The sequence below is a fragment of the Labrus bergylta genome, chromosome 21 (genome assembly GCF_963930695.1).
Source record: "Labrus bergylta chromosome 21, fLabBer1.1, whole genome shotgun sequence".
NCBI classification, from domain to species: Eukaryota; Metazoa; Chordata; class Actinopteri; order Labriformes; family Labridae; genus Labrus; species Labrus bergylta.
In genome coordinates, this window is record NC_089215.1 from 12,467,548 (window position 1) to 12,489,688 (window position 22,141).

The window sequence follows — 22,141 nt, forward strand, 5'->3', positions numbered from 1 at the left end:
TATTTTTTAATCATTTCTGGTCTCTTCAAACAGTTAATCAATATATGAATCAATCATGAATCTTGGCATTCCCTCAAGAAGCCGTGTCTTTAGCTGACACTGTCCATAAGGAAATGGTATCTTGAGTTATGAATACATTTTTATTTTAAAGTAATGAAAATTATTTTCTTTTTAATGGTACAATTATTAAGAGGTATGTAGTAATCCAATGACATAATTTTTGTGTTATTTATATTTTTCTTGTGATCATTCAGGATTAAATTTTTATCATTCATCTTTTTTTTTCAAAACAACAAATGTCTGGTTATAAAGACACAGCAACATCTCATATGGATTGGTTACATTATGATGCACTGATGTGTTAAGCCTAATATTACTTATCACTTATACGTTTTATGTTTACTACATTGAATGTTTTTATAGAGTATATAGTATGATTGTTGAAAAAAGTTACATCAATAAGACAGTTATTAACAAAACCGTTTATGAAAAAACTTAAAACCCTTTATCTGTTTCTTCAATCTGATTGTGACGTTTAGAGCTCTTTTTATTACTTCAGAAGCTACACAAAATCAATATTTCTAATATGATGCAAAGTTTGTTTTATATTTACTTACTTTTATCTTAATGTCCAATAATCGTTTGTTACCTGGTTCTACGTGGAGTTGATCAATGCAGGATTTTACTACACAATACAGTCTTCAAACATCTTTTTTATGTCTCAAAAAGGAGTAAGGAGTCCTTACTCGTGTAAACATTGCGTCAAATAAATTCAGTTGTCTTGTTGCACTTGTGTTTGTGTCGTAATTCGACACACTTTCAAATGCTATCAGTGCTCACTGTTTGTGTGCAATTTATGCTAAAAACTGAATCCCATCATCTATTTATCATCTACTATCTCGCCATTATCGTGGCTTTATGCTCCCCTCTCTCGGCCTCCCCTCCTCCTCTCGCTGGCATTAAGTTCAAACTTGACACTGATGTTGACTCACTTTGTCACCCCTCGGTGGCTCTCTCTCTCTCTCTCTCTCTCTCTCTTTCTCTCTCTCTCTCTCTCTCCATCGCTTGGAGGACAAGAGTGCCCGCAGACGCATTTCTCTCCAGAGCCCCCCCTCTCCCTCTTTCACTCTCTCTCACCCTGTCTAACTCTCTCCATCTCCCTGCTACTCTCTCCTTTACGCACACACAGTGTTGTCAACAAAGCTGGAGAACAAGGGACGAAGGGGGAACAGGGGAATAAAGGTCCAAGGAGGAGGAAAGTAACACGCAGGACCACTCGCAACATTACACCTGGGCGCTTGGTAAGTTTACAAAAATCTCGTGCGTTTATGTGTAATGTTCTGTTCAGAGGACATTTCTTTAAAATGGACCTCATTGGAGGTCTTCAGCGTCCATAACGAGTTTCTTTACCGCCAACATCGGCAAGTAATTCCTGAAAATTCCCTAAAAATCGGATGAATGAATTCTGGTTCCCCCAGCTGCTTCTTTCGATTAGGTGAAGTTTGACCTTTGACACCATGCTTCTCCAGTAGGTTTTCAGATTTCGCTCTTAGCATTCCTTTCTGACTCTTGACAGAGTATATTTATGAAAAACTGCAGGTAATTTAAGATAAGAGGAGATCAAGAGAAAAGCTTCAATCTGTGTTCCCTTACTAAGATAATGATGTTTAACGATACTTAAGCCTTGAGTGAAATAAAAAAAAAATGAATTGGCTAGGTTTTTATGGAGATTGTGTTCATAAATTTGTTTCATCTGTGTGCGATGTGCTGTTTGTGTCTTTTAATGCAAACGCGCGTGTGTGTGTGTGTGTGTGTGTGTGTGTGTGCATGCATGCTCATTTCTTACCAGCAAAGATAGCTCTAAAAGCAAGTAGCATAATAAATGTCATAGCTTTCAGAGTGGCTTCTAATGTACCTTAGCTCCCAATGGTATACTAGCCTACCAATGTATAACACACACGCGTTACGACAGCGGCCGTGTAACTAACTCCATTTCTGTCTGTCATCATGAGGCTAATTCACCACAATGCCGACCATGTGTGAACTCATGCGATATGAACCCCTCCTTCTTTTTCTTCTTCTACTTCTTCTCCTTTTTGTCCCTCCTCCTTACCCCTGCAGAAAGGATAGTAGGAGTCGAAGGAGGGAGATAGGAGCGAAGGGCGATTGGGAAAAGGGCCTTTATTTTCTCTTCATGGTGGTTTGGACTCTCGTAGTATGTATGAGAAGTTAACCATGCTGAACCTGCAGAGCGGCTCAAACTGGAGTGGACCCAACAACTGGTACCATGACCCCACTGGTGTTCAGACACAACACAGTACAGGTGAGGGGGGGGGGGTCCTCAACACATGTCCGTACTCAAGTTGTCTGTTAAATGAAGTCGTTTCTTGTCACATGCGTAATATTTTGTGAACTTGTTGTTTGTTTATAGCATTAATCCTATGTCTTCCATTCTGTTGTCACCTTCCCTTCCTGCCAGTGTCTGACGGCTGTCTGCTGGACACAGAGGGCAGCATGGGGGGAGAGGTGGGTGGAGGAGGGGGGGGAACAGGCCGAGGGGGAGGAGGGGGAGTGCCTGTCGACAGGGACGATGGCGAGGAGTCGCAACTGAGGCTGCAGCTGAAGAGGAAGCTGCAGAGGAACAGGACCAGCTTCACGCAGGAGCAGATCGAGGCTCTGGAGAAAGGTCAGGCCACTCGGTGCACGCACACCAGGCTTTCTCCCTCTGTCTCTCTTTCTCTCTCTCGCTCTCTGCCTTTCAGCCAATCGCTGCCCCCCATGAGAGTGTCATGACGCAGCTTTGTCTTGCTGCTTTTCCCCTGCCAACACCTTTGTTATTGCAGAACAGTATTTAAACCTTTTTTTTAAATAAGCTTTATGGTCAAATATTTATACAAACATTACACAAAAAATTAGACCCTCAAACTGTTTTTGTTTTTTTGCTTGACAAATGATGCATTAAAACCTATTTGTTGCTTTTTTTTTTTTTTTTTTTACACTTTTGGACGCAAATGATCCATAATCTAAACTCCACAAATATTCCCGATGTGCTCCAAAGCGCCTCTAGCAGCGTTCTCGATAATGCATCATTACCGAAGCTGTGTTGTGCGGCGAGATCTGGCCCTTGTAGCCTCGTATCTACTGAGAGGGATCACAGAGGCACCCTTGACTGGATATGGCTGCAGCAGGGCCCCTTGAGCTAAATCAGGACGCAATGTCCACTGTGCAGCCAAGTGGAAGTGTATCACTGTGGTCACTGTGTGCAAAATGACATTAATGAGGTACGCTGACCTCAGTGTGCGGCCGAGGCACAATAACAATCATGTGTTGACACAGACGCCAATTATAACCCAGCCAATTATAGCAATTTGTTAGTCAGACTTAATTCATGGGTTCGTTATCGGTGTCATTGTGCAGTATTTATTAATTTATCACGTGTTTGCAGTGTGAAAAAGAAGTTATCGACACCTCTGGTAATCTGTTAACATGAAACGCTCATCACAAAAAAACATAAAAACAAACATCGCCAGCCATCGTGCTGCCTTCTCATATGAAATGAGTTGTGTTTACAACCAAAGTTCAAATTGATTTATTTGTTTTTGAATCTGCTTTGACATTCTATTCAAACTGACGTTAAGCATCGTGGGAGCAGACAGTTCAATTTATAAAGATGTCTTCTTTAACAGACCTGAAACTTCAGAGTTCATTAGGATGACTCAGACTGTCGCCATATTCTCGTTAGGACTGTCAGCAACAAAAATGTCAGCAGTTTGTCAACTAAAGATGATGTGACACATAAAAAAGTGATGCTTTAGTATAAGAAAGTGTCAGTGCTACAAAGACGCTGTTGTTTAAACAACGCTGAGTCATGAATTAATTTACCTCTGGGCCTCTGAGTCAGATACTAACAGAGAAAAGTTTTGATAAATGGATTGATAGAAGAAAAAAAAAGAAAATCCAAAATGAATGATTCTTTGAGTTAAGTTTGAGTCCTCCTGAGTGCTTAGGCAGCTTCTCAACTTGAATCCTTTCATTTGAACTTTCTGCGTGTTCCATAATGATAAATAATTGATACAAAGTGCAACAGATAAATATTTTAAAGTATGGTTGTAAGGATACATCTCAGCTTCCTGAATTTGTATATTCCATGGCATGATAATTAGCAGTGCTTATTTCAAGCAGGGATTATCGGATATGCGGATCAATATTTGCTGTAATATTCCGATCATTAATACGTGATTAAAACACATTTGCATTTTAATCTGCGTGAAGAATGAATTCCGCTTTCACATAGATGCACAGATGAATGCAAAATATGTTAACAGCCTGCAGCAAGGGTTATCGGACGAGCTGCTCTCCAGTAGTCCTGTCATCCTCGATTACAGCTCACACTGTGTCTCTGACATTAGTTAATATCTTCCACAGAGTTTGAAAGGACACATTACCCCGATGTCTTTGCACGGGAGAGATTGGCAAATAAGATTGATTTACCAGAGGCCAGGATACAGGTAAAGGAACCTTTCTAGTTTTTTTTGTTGTTTTTTTTTTTTACAACATTTATTCTCAACCTGTATAATGTCTGTTAGACGAATGACATTGTCTGACACACATGATGAAGAGACATTTTTGATGGTCAGGTATGGTTCTCAAATCGAAGAGCCAAGTGGAGGAGGGAGGAGAAGCTGCGCAATCAAAGGAGGTCAGGAGGAGTGACTTCCTGTTCACAGAGCCAAGCCCCTCTGACCACTTCCTTCAACACCTCCGTCTATCATCAGCAGCACGGCAGCAGCTCAGGTAACTCAGGTCACCACTCTGCAATAACAATGTATGATTCCACTCATAATTACTTTCTTAGGCTCGTTACAAGATAACAAACCTCAATTCAAGGTCATAATACTTTCGAACTATTTGTTTTTTATTATTATTTTGTTTTCAATTTCAGTTGTTAATGCTGGTTTGTTAGTACAGTTTGTGTTTTTGGTAAATGCTCAGCTTTATTTTAGTGTTAGTTTATTATTTTAATGGATACTTTTCAGGCACAAGACCCAAAAGGATCAGAAATCAAATTGTGTACATAAAAATCGAAATATCCTCCCATTAAAATTTTTTATCCAATTTGACTCTAACTAGCGCTGCCGTGCTGTCACACCAAGACTGATTGGAAACACAGTTTGGTGACATCACAGCGTCCCAATATACTCAAAGAAAAAGCAAACTGAAGGCTTTTTCTTTGAAATAGAATTTACTTTAAGTCAGATGTGAACTCACAATGTAGTTTCAGATATCATTTTTTGTAAGGCCTTGTTTTTTTAAATTTAAAATCAGTTAACGAAAAGGATTTTATAGTTTTTGTCATTTTGTTACTTTTCATTGACGATAATAACCTTTCCTCAGAAATCTCCTTGACTTTTTAACGCTGGAAAACCAGCAGAGTCTCCATTAGAAGTGCATCTATATTACAACACTTCCATTCTGAGATGTTCTCATCACAAGTGTGTGTGTGTGTGTGTGTGTGTGTGTGTGTGTGTGTGTGTGTGTGTGTGTGTGTGTGTGTGTGTGTGTGTGTGTGTGTGTGTGTGTGTGTGTGTGTGTGTGTCTCTCCAGGGTCCATGTTGAGTCAGGCTGAGTCGTCCCTGCCCAGCTACAGCTCTCTGTCAGTTTTCTCATCCGGAGTTCAGGTTGGACATTCATCATTCATCATTCATCATCAGCACCTCCAAAACTTTAGCAAAGCAGGTCATCTCGACACAGCAGAACGGGGATATTCACTTTAGAACATCGGGGGCATAAATGTAGATATACAATAAAATATCATACAATGTATGTATGCAAATAAGAATACAATCAGATACATAAATACAATAATAATAACACTGCAGGTTTTGTGCAACTGCTATGTATTTTTTTTTTTCAAACAAGCAAATATAAGATATGTGCAACAATGAGTCTCTTTAATAATAATCTTATTAAAGATAATAAGTAATAGAAATAGAAATAACAGTAATAATGAGACTGAAAGGTAGAAACCCTGTAAAAAAGGAAGCGTGATTTTAAGCTTATATATATTTACACTCTGAAGAGGCATAAATGTCAAAAACAATCTCTGAAATCTGGTTTCTGATTTGGTGTTATTAAGATTAGAAACCAATTCTGGGGCTTCATTTGCATTGATTTGATCAGAGTGACGAGTAAAGAGAACTCTGTGGGTTTCCTTTCACGGTTGTATTTTAAGACAACAAAGGTCTTTATCAGTCAGAGTTTATCAAGCTGAACAATGTGCGCTGAACCACAAGACTCAGAGGTCAAAAGGTCTCTGCAGCGTGACCCTTTGTTTGGGGATCATAAGTAATTAATTAATTATTTTTTTCAACTGGAGGGTTCCAAGAATTCTAACATTGTTTGTCAGAAGTAGCAATTGCAGAGCTTCAGATTAAATTTATTTCTATATTTATAGATATGTATTTATGTATATCAACCATATTCACATTTTTTTAAAACCCCTTGTTCTTTATTGGAATACATTTACTTTCAAGTAGAGTTTGATTGTTTCTAAGAGGTTCACAAAGTAGTGATGACAAAAAAAAGAATAACTTAGATTGACAAAGTATCAGTTCAAAAGGCAGTACAAGCCAAATGTAAAGATGTGAAAATATGTGTAAAAATAAGACATATGTTATACAAAGAAAAACGGCTGCTCCTGTAATATCACTCTAGCACCTCCTTGTGGTTAAATTGTGTCACAACTAAAAACTGCCTTCATGTAATACAGGGCAATGACCAGAACAGGCTTTATACTTCTTATTGAGCGGCTCCACAGATAACAGTAATTTTATGTTGGTCTATTTAGAATCTAATCTTTATCTCTTCTCTCCCTTCACTTTCAGTCCATCCCTCCTCAGTCGGCCTCCTCCTACTCCTGTATGTTGCCTCCCTCCCCCTCTGCCCCGCGAAGCTTTGACTCCTCAGCGTACTCCTCCCCTCATCTGCAGACCCCGTCCTCGGCCAACTCCAACACCGGTGAGTGTTATTTAACACAAAAAAAAAAAAGAGACACCTACTGTCTGTTATCTCTGCCTGCTCACTGACATTCACGCTGAATTGAACTTTTTCCTCTGCCTCACACTGACACTTGTTTTGTTTTTTTTCTCTCCTCCACTCAGGGCTCATATCGCCCGGCGTTTCAGTGCCGGTCCAGGTTCCAGGAGCTGAGCAGCAGAGCATGAGTCATAACCTGGGTCAGTACTGGGCCAGACTACAGTGAACTACAGACAATCAAAAAAAAGAAGAATAGGAGGGACACAAAGGGGGCATGTAAGATAAAGGTGTCAAGAAAACAATACGGGGACAAGTATGTTAGAGGAGGCACAGGACTGAGATAAAAAGGGGGCCTCGATGAGTTAAAGACCCCGAAATGCATTAAATGTTTACAAATTCAGCCAAGAGCAGCTTTGGTTGCACTTGACAGTAGCTCTGCTGGTATTTGCTTAGTACTATCAGGTTGCACTCACTTTTTTTGTACATAGTGTAAATAATAAGGCTGAAAGGGATTAATTGTCAGCCTGAGATGTGTTAAGGATTACGTTAAAATCAGGATTAGGATCAGGTTTAAGTGAGGATTTAGGTTACACCATCTATTGAGATGCAACAGGTGTAAGAAGCCTCATAGCTGAGTGTTAGTACTGGACCCTATACATTTTTTACTGTGTTGAACACTTTGGCTTTCAATTAAATTACATTTTTCAGTCTGGGAAAGAAAGAAAAAACACCAGAAAGAAAAACGGGTACTTTATTTGCCCTAGATTCTGCTCTTTTAATTCATTAAAGTTTGATCCTATTTTATTTAAAGAGCCAAAGATTTGGTTGAAAGCTCGAAAAAAAAGTCAGTTAGCGGATTCAAAAGCCAATAATCTTTTGTAAGAGATTGTTTGATTTATGTTGAGATTAACTTCATTGTCTCCCAAAGTTGTTGCAACAAAAACGAAAGTGTGGGAAAATGCAGCATGAATAACAGGCTTGGAATGATCATTCTGCCACAGAGAACTACTTGAGTAAGTGATGTGGTTGTACTAAGTAAATATCAGCAGATGTCTGTATAGTGAAGTGTAACCACAGTTTGTTTCTTGTTACTTGAGCAGCTCAATGACGTTGTTATATGACGCTTGTTCCCCAAGCATTTGCTGTGTGAGGCTACTGTGAAGAGTTTGACTTGCTCATGGCAATCACTTTTACTTAAACCTTTAAACCTAAAAAACAAACAAAAAAAATGTAAAACCTGCCTACCCTGCCAGCAACATTACACTAAGACTGATACTGCATATTTTTGTACAGACATCGGTGTATGATGACGATAACTGTGGAAATTGTCAGATATTATTGGAGGGAAGAATGTAGCATGTTGTGGACTCAAATCATCCCACACAAATCATTAAGGATGCATCGTATCAGTGTCGGTATCAGATTCCATCTGGTGCGTGGCTGAATATGAAGTTATTGCATATTTAAAGGTATCAAAGAAAAAACACAAGGTAAAGCATTTTCATTTGATTTTACAGATATACTGCAGCAATTCTAAATAAGTTTAGCATTGATATTTACTTGGATTTGTGGGGATTTTTTATATATCCTAAACTATCAGCCAGTGACAATCATGTATTATTACACAGCACAAATAACTCTGAATGCAAAAACTTGCAAGACAATCAAAGCAGGAGGTGGAGAAGATATAAAAACGAGGGCAAAACTGTGAAATTCTTGCATCACTGTCCATACAATAGCAATGACATTATCAACTGTGCATGACCAAAAACAAGCTGCTATAGACAATCAGCCACTTACAAAAGCAGAAGTGTACATGGCAGGGTTTTAACCTCTGCTCACCGTCCTCCGACTATCAGTTCTGTCGATGCATCTCAGTTTAATCTGCAAGAAACGTCTTTCAACTCTTATTTATTTGTCTTTTCACTCGTTCACATAAGTCCTCTGTGTTGTTTCTGTTGTCGTCGTGTGTTGTGTTAGTACTGTATAGCTACCAAGAGTCAACCCTTTTGTGAAGGCCTTGGATCCCTTTAATGAAAATAAAAATGTGTGTCATGAAAATCCGTTCAAAGGTCTTTATTTCTGATGTTCTATATCCTCTTTACAGTCCACGTAGTTCAGTTAAAAATGGTTGAAATAACATGGGGGTATAACTTGAAATGCATGTTTTGCAGATGTATATTCTAAAATATTCATCACCTTTACTAATAAATGTTTCTATCATTTATTTAGGCAAATTTAGTATGATGTAAAACATGTACGATGTATGATCATTTTATCTTTTTTAAAGACAAGTATTATTTTTGTTTTGCTTTTGTCAGCACCTGGAATGATTAACTAGTAAAATGTGTTTATTTGAAACAAAGTGAGCATAGGTGTAGTTGTACACTGCAGGGATCACTCCGTGTCAAGAACCTATAAAGAAAATAAACTATTTACTGTAGTCCCTCTAAAATCCATGGAACATGCAGTTTATGTCATTTCCTTTTTTTGGGGGGGGGGGGGTGGGGGGGGGGTTGAAATCAATTTGGGGTTTGAAGCTTGTTTCTGCTGTCCTCAAGTGGCCAGAAAATGTTATTACAGGTTTCAAAGAATACAAAAAAAAAAAAACACGTTTTGGTTAATATGTTGTGTTGGAGCCATGGATGGATATAACTGTCTTTGTAGTATTTATTTAAGCTTAAGGTAGTCTGTTATATATTGGTGTTTTGGGTTATTGATTATTATATCATTCATTAGGATTATATTGAGTAGGGGGGATATCATAAGTTAAGTTGATTATCTTTTTTCGTTAATAAAAAGGTCAAACTTATTTTACATATCACAGTATTCTTTTGAAGGGCGTCGGACTAAGATATTAGGCCCAACCTTAGCCTCTCAGCGGCTTCATTGTTCAGGAAAGCCGCTATATTTTGTATGCATGTTTATACCATTGATCCAACAGACCCATGTTAACTTAACTTAGAAATGACTGTCTTTGTGGTTCACAATGCAAACTAGGGTTTAGGGTTGGGGAATTGAATAACTCTAACACTGTTTTAATACTATGATACCACTGAAGAAATGTCTGTTTACAGAGGAAAAATACATCTGGCCTGAAAATGTGAGGGCATGGATTTCAATAGGCTCCAAGCGATGTGAAGGTAATATTAACATATTAAAAGATATTGCTGTGAAGTAAGGTCCCAGTAATACTTTATTTGCAAGAGGTATGGAGTTGGGGAACCCTATTTAGGATATAGGCCCACAGTGGTTATTGGAAATGTTTGTCACCTTGTTAAAAAACAAACTTCGACCAACCCCCTGGAGCTTCTTTTGAGGTTCTTTGTCCTCCATACCTTGAGAGTGACAACAGTATAGATATGAGTGTGTCATAATCATTTATACTGAATGCTGGGAATCTGAAGGACCTTTATGTCTTCCTCTGGTGCAGCAACATGAACTGGTCATCACTGAAACTGGACCACCATTAGCAGGGCAGCCATTTGTGCTAATGGTCTGATTCACTTGGATCCCTGGAGGATGGTCAGAAATTAAAGATGGGAGAGGAAGGAGAGGGGGAGGAAGGGAGAGGGAGAGAGAAAGATAATACCAGTGATGCTTTGCAGAGAGAATGACCCACCAACATAATGGGACTCAAAGATGAGATGAGAGATTCCAGTGCACTCCAGTTTAATGTAGCTTCAGTTTCCATTCAATGTGTGCCATCATGAGAACTTTGTGTGATTAACACTTGCAAAAAAAGAAAAAGCTTCTACAAAAAAAAAAGATTTGGCGAATCATTTTTATAGATTCATTCCATGTTGACTAATATAGAAGAACAGGGATGTCAGTATCAAAATAAATAATCAAATCAGCTCGAAATGCATTTATTCAGTGTGAGTGGGATGGAAAGTAAAGTTGAAAATGTTTTTCAACTTTTTTTTTATTAATCAGTTTCATTTAAGCTTTAATTTTCAGAACTACTGCCATTCTTATTAATATTGAGAGCATACTTAGCTAAATAGTTCTAAAGTAAACCTGTCACTGAATATGGAAATAAATATTATTAATGACAATGGAATAATCTACAGACATAACAACAGAATGAAAATAATGAATGAACCTAAAGATTTTGATAATGCCATCTAAGCTCAATTCGAATGAATAAAAAATAATAATTTTTGCATATTTTTTTAACATCATTTTAATGTCTGCATCTGTGATATTATCAATCAAACATCAAGCCCCATCAACTTAAACGTCCTTCAATAAAAAAGCAATAATAAGAAAACACGTTTTGTTTTTTTCTTCTTCCTATTTTTCAGGGATGCCTTTTGTCTCACTTTGGAGAGAGTAAGAGCACATGTTGGTCTATATCTTTTCACAAAGAGTTTTTAGATGTCATAATGTCGTCAAACTGTTTAATTCCTACATACTGTATAACCTGAGTTAAAACAAACTTGAATCAACACAAAGGACGACGGCAACTACTTTTAGAGATGTCTACGAAAAGTGAAATTCAGATCAGATTTGTGGCTCGCGCCAGTGAAACCCAACGTAAAGAATGAGTATGACTACACATCACGGAAGACGTCTCACTCCTCTGTGAGGGAGGGGAGGGGAGGGGAGGAGGGAGGGGGGGCGGCTAGGAGAGTCGACTGATCGATCAGCCCAGCCTAGTCCCAAGAGAGACTGAAGGGGAGACACAACGGTGAGCTTTGTTTCACTTCTCTTCTTCTCTTCTTTGGGTTTCAATTGAGGAATAATAAGCTGCAAATGTTTTGTTTTCTCCAAATAACAAGAAGTTTTATCTTGATAATGTCAAGCGTTTTCTTTTTGCAGTGACTGGGATGGAGTTGGGTCTTCTGCTGTCGATGGTTTTCACCTTAACGGGAAGCACATCAGCAGTGCCAGTGACTGACCAGTATAGCAGAGCAGTGGTAAGTGTTTCCTGAACTTTTCTATCTGTGTTTCGTAAGATCTCTTAAGAGTCATTATATTCTGATTATTCTTTAATGTTTGATTGAGTTCAAATCTATTTAGAACAATAGTACATATCGTTGATTTTTGTATGACTATGATCATTTTTTGTGTGTGCCAGATTTAGCCTATAATCCATGCCTTGCTGATATAATATTATAAAGTATCGTGCAAAACATATTGTTTGTTTTGCCATCCTTGTTCATTGTCCCAATGGGCATTCTGAAACTTTTTTTTATTAATAAAAGCAGGATGACATATAGAGCACATGATATATTACACAGCGGCCGGTGACCATGATATGGTGGTCAGATGACTCATCTGCCATTAAATTAAAAATAAATGCAGATTTTTTTGTTTGTGTATTTGAAGTAGGCCTGGGAGATATAACGATAACGATGATTATTGTTATATAATTAATTATTGTGACATCATTTTTATTCAATAACAAATGTTCGATAGATTTAAGCCTATACAATACACTCAACACATACATTGATAGAAGGGAAGCTGTCATGGATTGTCCAATGTTTTTTTTTATACATCTTTTAATTATTTTCATAATGTGTACTATAGCCAGCATCCTTAGACGCACATACAAAAAAGAAAAAATAATGAGTACAAGAGTACACTGTCCTTCTCCCTACTCCTCCACTCCCACCCCTACCCAGAAAACAAACCAACATCGACAAATATACAGAAACAAATAATAATGAAACAAAAAGCTACAACACATGTTGTCCAATGTTTTTTTATCACACACTGCATTTGGAAACTTCAAGACTTCCTTTGTCAAGTCATGCACTTCCTCAAAAAATGTGTCACCTTGCAATTTTGCAAATATGAGCAACTGTGTTACAACAGTGTGTTACATGTCTGATGCACCATGATGCTGGAGCTAAGCATGGGAAAAAAATGTGAATGAAAGTCAGTCTTCTTTAGGCCTAAGTAAAAGCATACAGCTTGTTTGTACACAAACATTTTTGGTCTTGTTTTGCCATTAAAAAGAAAATCTAATGAAACTGTTAAAAAATACAAGTTTTAATGTGTATATGACAGCTTGTTGTGAGCTCAGCATGGCAAGAGAACACCTCAACTACTGCGCGAGGGTAAAGGAAGGGAAGGGCAGGTTTCAAAATCACTTTGAAGTAACTGATTTTGAGATGCATGCTCAACAGGAAGCAACAACACCAGATTAAACCGTTTATTTTACCGCAGTCGGTCCTCTTCAGATTACCAAATTTCCGCCTGTTTCTTTTTTTTCTGTATAGGATTGGTTGAGCAGGTATGGCTACCTGCCTCCTCCGGACCCACGAACAAGTCAACTACAGACCAAAAAGGGGCTCGAGAAGGCCATTCGTGTCATGCAGAGATACGGGGGAGTTCCTGAAACCGGGGTGCTGGGTAATGAATTCTCTGCTTGGGTATAACAGGACAAAGCATTATGTGTCCTGTATGTTCGATTCACACGTCATACAAGACTTAAATAGCCTTTAATTTTCTTTTAACGATGTGATCAACTTCTCCCCCAGACGATGCAACCTTCAAACTCATGTCCACACCACGGTGCTCTCTGCCTGACATTGTTGGGAGTGAGGAAATGCTGAGAAGGAGGAGGAGGGCGGTGAGGAGGAAGAGATACGCGCTGTCGGGCCTTAAGTGGCATAAGACAGACCTCACATGGAGGTGTGTTTCCTGTCATGCTACATTGTGGCTTATCTCCTTCCTTTGTTAATCATAGAGCTATATTTATCATTATTTCAGTGGTTTGGTTTTCTGAGAAGTTCTTTTTGTGAAGGGTCACATAAGCTTAGGTCAGTGTATATTTTAATGTCTGGAAAACTAGAAAAAAAAAAAGTGGTCCAAAAATGTAGTTTAAAAGCGCCGTTAAAGGACCAGCTGTTTCAATACCTTCATTATTTTTCTGTAGCACTCAAAAATGCTTCACTTTACAACATGGTTTTCAAAAATTGCAACACATGGAAGAAGGGGAACTTTTTTTAGCTACTGACTATACATATTTGGTGCACTATTACGAAGTATTACGAATGTTGGATTCATTGGAATTAGAGTAATAATCTTTTTCAGTAATGACAGGAAGCCAAGTGCAAAAGTGTGGCTTATTGATGTGTGCATTCATTCTTGGGCAACAAGGAACATCTATGACATACAGAATGAAGTATATCAGTTATTGGTTATACGTGCAATATTTGTTAGAAGGATGAAGGATTCATTGTTGAGTTTATTTTATTCATTGGATTTGTTTACGATAAGAGAAATTTTGAAGATTCTGAACATCATGATTAAATGGCTGTAGTCTTTAGGCTATTATTTGGTTATAGCCTACTTTTAATTCAAATCTATTCCTGTCTTTAGTGTCCACAACTACCCATCATCACACTCCCCCAGCCTGTCAAGCAGCTTGGTGGTCAGCATCCTGACTAACGCCTTCAAAGCCTGGAGCGACTCGGCCCCCTTGAGAATCCATCGGCTTGACGTTGACAGCGGGAGGGCGGAACCTGAAGGGGACATCAGAGTGTCTTTTTCCCGCTCGCTTCACAACGACGGGTACCCTTTTGACGGGCCGGGTGGCACCCTGGCCCACGCCTTCTTTCCCACCGGGGATGAAGTTGCTGGTGACACTCACTTTGATGATGATGAGATCTGGAGCTATGGAGGTATTTCCTAATTCGCATCATGGCTTTTGGGATATACGCTGGTTAAGAATAGCTGTTCTCAAGATTAAATCTGTCTACTCACACACAAAACATAATGAAAAAGTTATCTACAGTAGAGGAAAAGAGATCTTGTACTTTGTGACGACAAACCCAGAATTAAACATTGTTCAAGTGATCCAGTAAGGTAACACTTGCACTTCACACTTCCTCAGGTGACGCTGGCACTACCGACTTGTTCACAGTTGCAGTCCACGAATTTGGTCACGCACTCGGCCTGTCCCATTCCTCCTCTGATCCGTCCATCATGAGGCCTTACTACCAGGGCCCTGTGGAAAATATCCAAAGATTCCAGCTGGCCCAGGACGACAGGCTGGCTATCCAGCAGCTTTATGGTCAGTGAGAAAGTATATTTCATCCCTTTTACAGAATTGACAAGTCTATTTGTCAGATACATTATTATCTCAGTTATTATTATTATCTCAGTATTACCAATACAAGATTTTGTATTGGTTCCATGCCTCTCAGAGCTACATTTTGTTAAGGTTTTGGCTAATGGAAGTACAGAAATAGAATGTAACCTACAAATAAAGAGATAAGAAGGCTAGATTGCAAAAGATAGATTTGCTGTGTGCATGTGTGGGGAAACAAGCCTAACAGACTAGTTTAGTGTATTAGCTCTACATGATATCATAATCATGCTAATATCTCTATGAAGCTGTGTTTAGCAGTGGTCTAACATGCTCACAGCAACATTCTTAGAATGAGATGGTAATATTTACAATGTTCCCCACTTTAGTTCAGCTTTTAGCGTTATATACAGTATTTATAGCACTCAATTAATTACAGCTGAGACTGGCCAGATTTTTTTTTTCTCGTTTTTTTGCAAGTGTGAAAGGCTGAAAAAATAAAGCTGTAGCTAAAGAAGGCTTACTAAAACGGCAGTTCATTAAATGTCCACTTGGGGCTGGCTCCAGTCCTTGATAAAATGCCAACTACATAGCAGAATTAAATGTATTTCTAGCATAGAACAAACAACAGTTTTGGTTTCTACAGCTCATGTATTCATTCATGAATACTACAATAGATGAAGGCATAAATGTATTTATAATTAAGGGGTTTGTTTGCTTTGATTAACAGGTAGGTGCTGCTACCTTACTGATTTGTGTCCACTCAGCTAATTCAACTAACTGAAATAAAACCTTTTTTATTCAACATCCTAACATGGTCACCTCTTAATCCATAACAATTTAGATGGCAACAGCCAATTTGCCAAACATCATTATTAACATACACATTTTAACCTGGTGATTGCATAAGAGGGAAGTCAATGGATCATTTAAGTTGTTTGAACAAGCATAAATGTCGACACCATGTTTTGGTGCAACACATTCAATAGTTATTGAGACATTTTAATGTGGGCCATGGTAGTGGTCAGCCAATCAGCAGTCTGACCAACATTAACGTTCAAGCAACTTGCATAGCTACAAATGTTTCTGAGTTCCTTCTGGCCTCTTATCTTTTTTTAGATTTGTCAGACTACAGGATTTGATTTGTATAAAATGTTAACTGTGCATGTAAGCGTGGTCTCTGCGGTGGGCTCTGGCCTGGTAAGTTCCCCCAAAATGGAGAAGTGGCCCTGAAATCCAAGAGAATAAATGTTTACATGATGTTTAAAGGCTTTATATGTGATTTTTCACACTTAAATATAATATAAATCAAGTATATCCTCTGAAAATAACTCTGTGAGTCATGACTGTCTACAACAGGTGTAACACCTGAGTCCCACTGTCTGTGATGTTTTCCGAGTTTTCCGAGTCATATCTTCAGTTTGTTTACATCGCCCGGATGGCGGCTGACTCTTCCCCTCGCAAATAAAAGTTGTTTAATTGAGGGACTAGAGAAAAGAAGAATAACACACTGTACTCACTGCTTAACTGTGTTTCTAGATCACGGTCATTTCGGGTAAATTTACATGCAGTGTGAAGATACGAGCATAATAAAGATCGCTAGCATTAGCATGCTAACACAACAATGCACCGCGAGTTGTTTTGGTTTCATGCTGGTGCTTCATCTGCTGGATCAAAAATCGCATATAAAGCCTTTAAGCTTCATAAAACACTCCAAGACGTATATGAAAAGCCATGAAAAGCCAATCAAGAGGGCACAAACCACCCTGTAATAAACTATTTTAAAACTGGAGCACTAATGTGTGAAAAGGTGCACACAGGCAACAGGGGGTTTCAACAGCTTCCTTCTGTGTGTTAAAAATAAAGCGTGTGCATCCTGTGTGTCAAACCCCCAGGCAACTAAGAGGAATGTTGGTCGCTTGCCAAATTTTTTCAGTGCTTTCATCACCTTGCACAGCCTCTTCTATGTTGTCTGCTGACATGGTTCTGTTGTAGGTGTGAAGGGTGACGGGCCACCAGGTGGTGTTGATCCTGATGTCCCACGCCTGCCCAGTCCACCTCCTCCCAGGCCGACACAGCAGTGAGTAGAGCCAGAGGAAACAATAAAAAATACTGTTCATCCATTCAGACAATAACCCATAAGATATGCATTTACAAACTATGAATGGACTTTCAAAGCACTCTGCACTCTCTTTCTCCCAGACGTATGAATGATGAACGGTAGTTTAAGACCATGTGGTTCAGATAAAAGCCTTTTGATTGATTCTAGCTGTTGCAGTGACAACTGTTATTGCACCCTCCAGTGAGTTTTTGACTAACTACAACCAACAAATTCATTTTACTAAATTTTCCATCCAAGTTCTGACCCCTTGTTCAACGAGCGCTGTCAGGGTGGCTTTGACGCAGTGGCAAACCTCCGAGGAGAGGTCTTCTTTTTTAAAGGTAAGAGGAAAGCATCAGGGATGCACAAAGTAGACATTTTATGAAATAAATACATGCTTTCAATTTCCCAAACCAGTGCTAATCTTTGTCATACAACAAAAATATATTCAGAAGTTGAATCTATTTATGTTTCATGCCCATCTACATCATCTGCTCTGTGTCTGTATACTAAGTCACATGTGTTTTTGTTGTGTTCCTTCTCTTTCCTTGTACAGGGGCAAACTTTTGGAGGACTAAGCAAGACAGGTCTTTGGTGTCCTTCAAGCCAGCTCAGATCAAAAACTTCTGGATGGGCCTTCCGCCAGGAACAAACCGGATCGACTCTGTGTACGAGAGGAAGAGTGACAGCGCTATTGTCTTCTTTATTGGTGAGAAACACTCCCTGTGTTTATGTGTCGGTTAGGTGAATCTATATCTTGTAACGCTGAGTCAAAGTCAGAGGTAAGAACATTGTTGACTCTTCCTCCTCCTGTGTATCGTCCCTTTTTCACACATTATTAAATAACAGAACAAGTTTTTCTAATGTTATTTTTTTTTACTTAGAACATGCAAAGTGATGTTGATTTATATATATATATATACATACTTTTGAGCAAGTTACAGAAGTGATCACTAGATTAAGACTTTTTTTTAATGCATAAACAAAGTATTCAAAATATGTTTATATGTTTTCTGATATATGTTATGACAAACACATTCTCAGTAGGGAGATTCAATTTGAGTTATTATCTGCATTTAATGTCAGATTTGAAAGTTTTTCATCTTTGAGTTTTAAAGTTAAATTTGGACGTGAGCTTTTTGGTTAAAAGAAAAACATAATGAAAATCAATTGTTTCACAAAAAAGGTTACTTCACATCAAATATTTTTAAGATCATTCAAGTCTCATTAAATGATAGTAATGTATATAAAATAAAGCCAATACGTGAAGACCAATTAGGTGGACAGGGTATTAATCGTTCTTTTCTCCAAAGCTAAAATCAGTTCTTGAGCATTTTGACTGTAAGGTTGCTCCTTAGTTGCTGCTTGATGTTTGAAAAAATGGTCACCTGCAAGGGTTTTTCTAGAATTAAATAATTTTCAAGATACTCCTGATCTGTATAGCACTTCTGACCTACCTTGGAGACATTTTTGCTACACTAACTACATCTGGCCAGTGGATGGCACTGTGTGAGATGATTTGCTAACATCCACTGAAGTAAGAGGTTGAAGCTACTTCATCAAAACCTGATCAAAACCCATGCATTAAATGGGAAAAGGCTGTTGAACAATTGTCTGCTATAGTGACTACTATAGATCTGTTAAACTTTGAGAAAAAAAAAATCACCTTTTCAATTGTTAAATTTAAGTAGGATAATGTTTAAATAAACACAATGTTGCATTTTTAATCAATTCTTAATCATTTTTATTGTCATAATTTAATCTACTCATCAGGCTTGTCAGATAAATAAATAAAATGAGAAACAAAATGTAAACCCACAACATCATGATATAATACAAAACCAATTCTCATGTCTATGCAGGATCTCAGTACTGGGTCTTCAAGGACACGCATGCCATGAGTGGTTACCCTCGGCCGCTCTCTGATTGGGGCATGAAGACAAGCAGCGGGAGGGATGTGGAGAAGGTGGATGCAGCCTTCATCTGGGCCCACAATGGCAAAACGTACCTGTTCAGTGGTGGGGAGTTTTGGAGGTTTGACGATACCCGTAAGGCTGAACAGGGACCCAGGCAGCCGGAAGCAGGTTACCCGCGGGACAACAGCCTGTGGGCGGGAGTTCCCCCTGACATGGATGACATCATCACCTGGGGGGCAGGTAACATAGTGTTCAGCCGCACAAATAAGTGATGAGATTTTGACACCAGTTCTAGACAAATAAACAAAATCTCAGAGAAGGTTCATTATTGCCTTAAGGTGACATTTTTCAACGGTCATACACAAACTGCCGTAAGGTATGAAGTCAAAAATAGGAAGAACATCATGACTCATGATGACCTGATAACAACAACTATTAAAATCAGTCTCAAGTTTACCCTATAGGGACAAAGTTTGTACCAAATGAGTATTAATCGATTTATGCACAGAATATTACCACATCAAATCCATCTCAAATGACAGTTGGATGAATATTTGGATAAAGATGTCGTCAATACTTGCCACAGTATAATAAGCATGATGGCGAATGAAACACTTGTAGTGTTTTCCCATTCGCAGGAAACTGACGTTTTTAGGAGGAGCTGCATGTGTGAATACAAACATGCACATTTTTCATCCGGAGATTATCCATAAGGTTCTCCTGCCAGCCCCTTGGTATTTTTTTCGCAGAAAGTTGGAGTGAGCCTATGTTAGAAAGCAGCAGGATATAATCAGGAGAATTCAACTCGAGCGAGTAAGAGGGGTTGTTGATGTTCTTCCCTTCGGTCGATGCGCAGCCACAGATTGATGACCAGAACGACCTCTGTGTCCGTAATTAAAGTGCTGCATAACGTTTTCTCTTCACCGTGTATGCTCACTGATATGAAGGCAAATATTCTCTTTTAGTCTGTGAACATTACTTCACTTTGTTGTGTTTTTTCGTGTGATTGGACAGCAGTAGAAATGGAAACGTAGACTCACACAATTTTGTACTTGTGGTCATGTCCAGAACATATTGAGATTTGTCAGATGGTTCTGGTGATTTGAGGAGAGACTTACTGCCTAATCAGCTGCAAAGACAAAAAACGCAGCTTCCTAAGCGTTCCTGTTCAGACCCCCCTATGGGCACCTTAAACCAATTGGAATCTTGTCTGATCTGCCGTGTTTCTCTCTACTTGATTTTCCTGTTCTTCTGCCACTGAGACGCAGGAGCTGCTGATACATGTGAAGTCTACACCAAAAGGATCTATGTCCTTGATAAAAGTGAAATCCAGCAGTGCAATATTATTACAGCCTTTGCTTGTTTAGAGGAAAATGACTGCCATGCAGCTTCCCTTTATGAAGACGTAACTTTGACTATAGTCAAAGTACAACATTTTTATCCAGTGTTGTGCATAAGTAAAACTAAAACCAAAAAAATTAAGACCATTGAGTCAATGTTGCTGTTTCGATTCCTACTAAAAGGTGTGTGTGTAGTCCATTGTTTGATTATAATTTTAAGGAATGAGAGTTGCTCTCCTACTGTTTTTTAGGAGATGCCTACTTCTTCAAGGACAACCTGTACTGGGTGTTGATCAACGGCGGACTGAATCAGGGAGACATCACACCCAAATCAATTGCTGTGGAATGGCTCCAATGTCCTGCGACATCCACTGCAGTAATTCCTCAGATACCAAAGGAGTGTCGCTGTGACTTGAAGGGATCATCTTCATTTGTAAGAAGCAGCTGGCTCCTCCTGTACTTTGTTATATTATGTGTTACTTGTGCTTTCATGTAAGGATGTCTGCAGGCTATTTCTTTTTTTATGGTCTCTTTAATTCAGTAGAGTAAAAAATGCTGTTCACATCATCATCCACTTAGAGTACATCCCAACCCACAAGCTGGTTTCCTATTACATTTTTGTGTCATTAAAAGCATATATATATATATACAGAGAGAGAGAGAGAGAGAGAGAGAGAGAGAGAGTTTTAATATATATTTATATTAAAACTCTGCCTTAGACTTAACCAGGCCTATGCTTTGCCTATCAGAACATATTGCTGACCTGTGAAAAAAGTACATTTGCATCCTATCACCCTTTTACTATACGTTATCAGCCGCTCTTTTGTGGGTATCAGATTACATGGAGTCTGTGTAGGACAATGTGCGGTAATTCAACACAGAAAGGCATGCAGGCTACTCCCTCATAATGAGGTCTTACGAAAGCAACCTATTTTGTGACTGGCGTACACAATCATTATTTAGTGTAATAGACAACTTCTTTATCAGAGTGAATCTTTTTTAATTAAGAGTAGAATTGTGCCTTTGCACACAGAGCAGACTCTTTTCAGTATGAAATGGCCCCATTTTTGATATTTTGTATATTTTTGATTTTGCACATGTCAGTAATGGAAATGAAATTAATATATTTGTTCACATTTTCTAACAGTTGATGATATTAATTCTGCTTGACAGTATTGTTGCAGGATGCACTTTGACTCCGTACTTTACGATACTCTGCACAGCAAATGCAGCAAACGTTGGAACAAAATCGGTGCAAAAATCAGTACACAGTGTGCCACCACCATTGATGTTCTGTGATTGTAATGTTTCAAACATTATCAGTGTTGCTGTTAATGGCTGATATTTGAAATTATAAATTATTTTATGACTGAGAACAGGAGGGGGGGGTTAACACTTTTCAAAATGACTTTAAAGAATCTAAAATACTTTAATAAAACAAAGGAATTTCAATTATGTTTTGGTATGATTAGAATTTGCTGATATGTGTTGGTGCTTTAGATTTGAAGCTAAGATCTGTAATCATACTGCAGTTAATCATCTGATGCTTAAACTTAGTAGGTCTTTTTGATTTGTATCCATCCATAAAATCATTCCTAAGACTAAATGTAATCACTCTAAAGGTGTGTACTGAACGTTGTTTTGAAGCTGCAGGTCTGTGTTAGAAGTCAACAAAATAAAAATGGTAATGTAAAACATCAAA

The 22,141-nt window shown here is 38.5% G+C and overlaps 1 protein-coding gene across 1 annotated transcript; it reads left to right on the forward strand.

Annotated features, from left to right (window-relative positions):
- Nucleotides 1-1,090: 1,090 nt before the first annotated feature.
- On the forward strand, nucleotides 1,091-22,141 carry mmp25b (matrix metallopeptidase 25b). Its single transcript, XM_065949900.1, has 17 exons — nucleotides 1,091-1,301; nucleotides 2,122-2,323; nucleotides 2,480-2,686; nucleotides 4,426-4,508; nucleotides 4,638-4,794; nucleotides 5,605-5,678; nucleotides 6,885-7,017; nucleotides 11,860-11,957; nucleotides 13,269-13,401; nucleotides 13,530-13,683; nucleotides 14,374-14,675; nucleotides 14,888-15,067; nucleotides 17,078-17,162; nucleotides 17,442-17,524; nucleotides 17,740-17,892; nucleotides 19,046-19,339; nucleotides 20,691-22,141. Exons 2-17 carry the CDS (start codon nucleotides 2,218-2,220, stop codon nucleotides 20,933-20,935), a joined length of 2,487 nt encoding a protein of 828 aa, XP_065805972.1. The 5' UTR covers nucleotides 1,091-1,301; nucleotides 2,122-2,217; the 3' UTR covers nucleotides 20,936-22,141.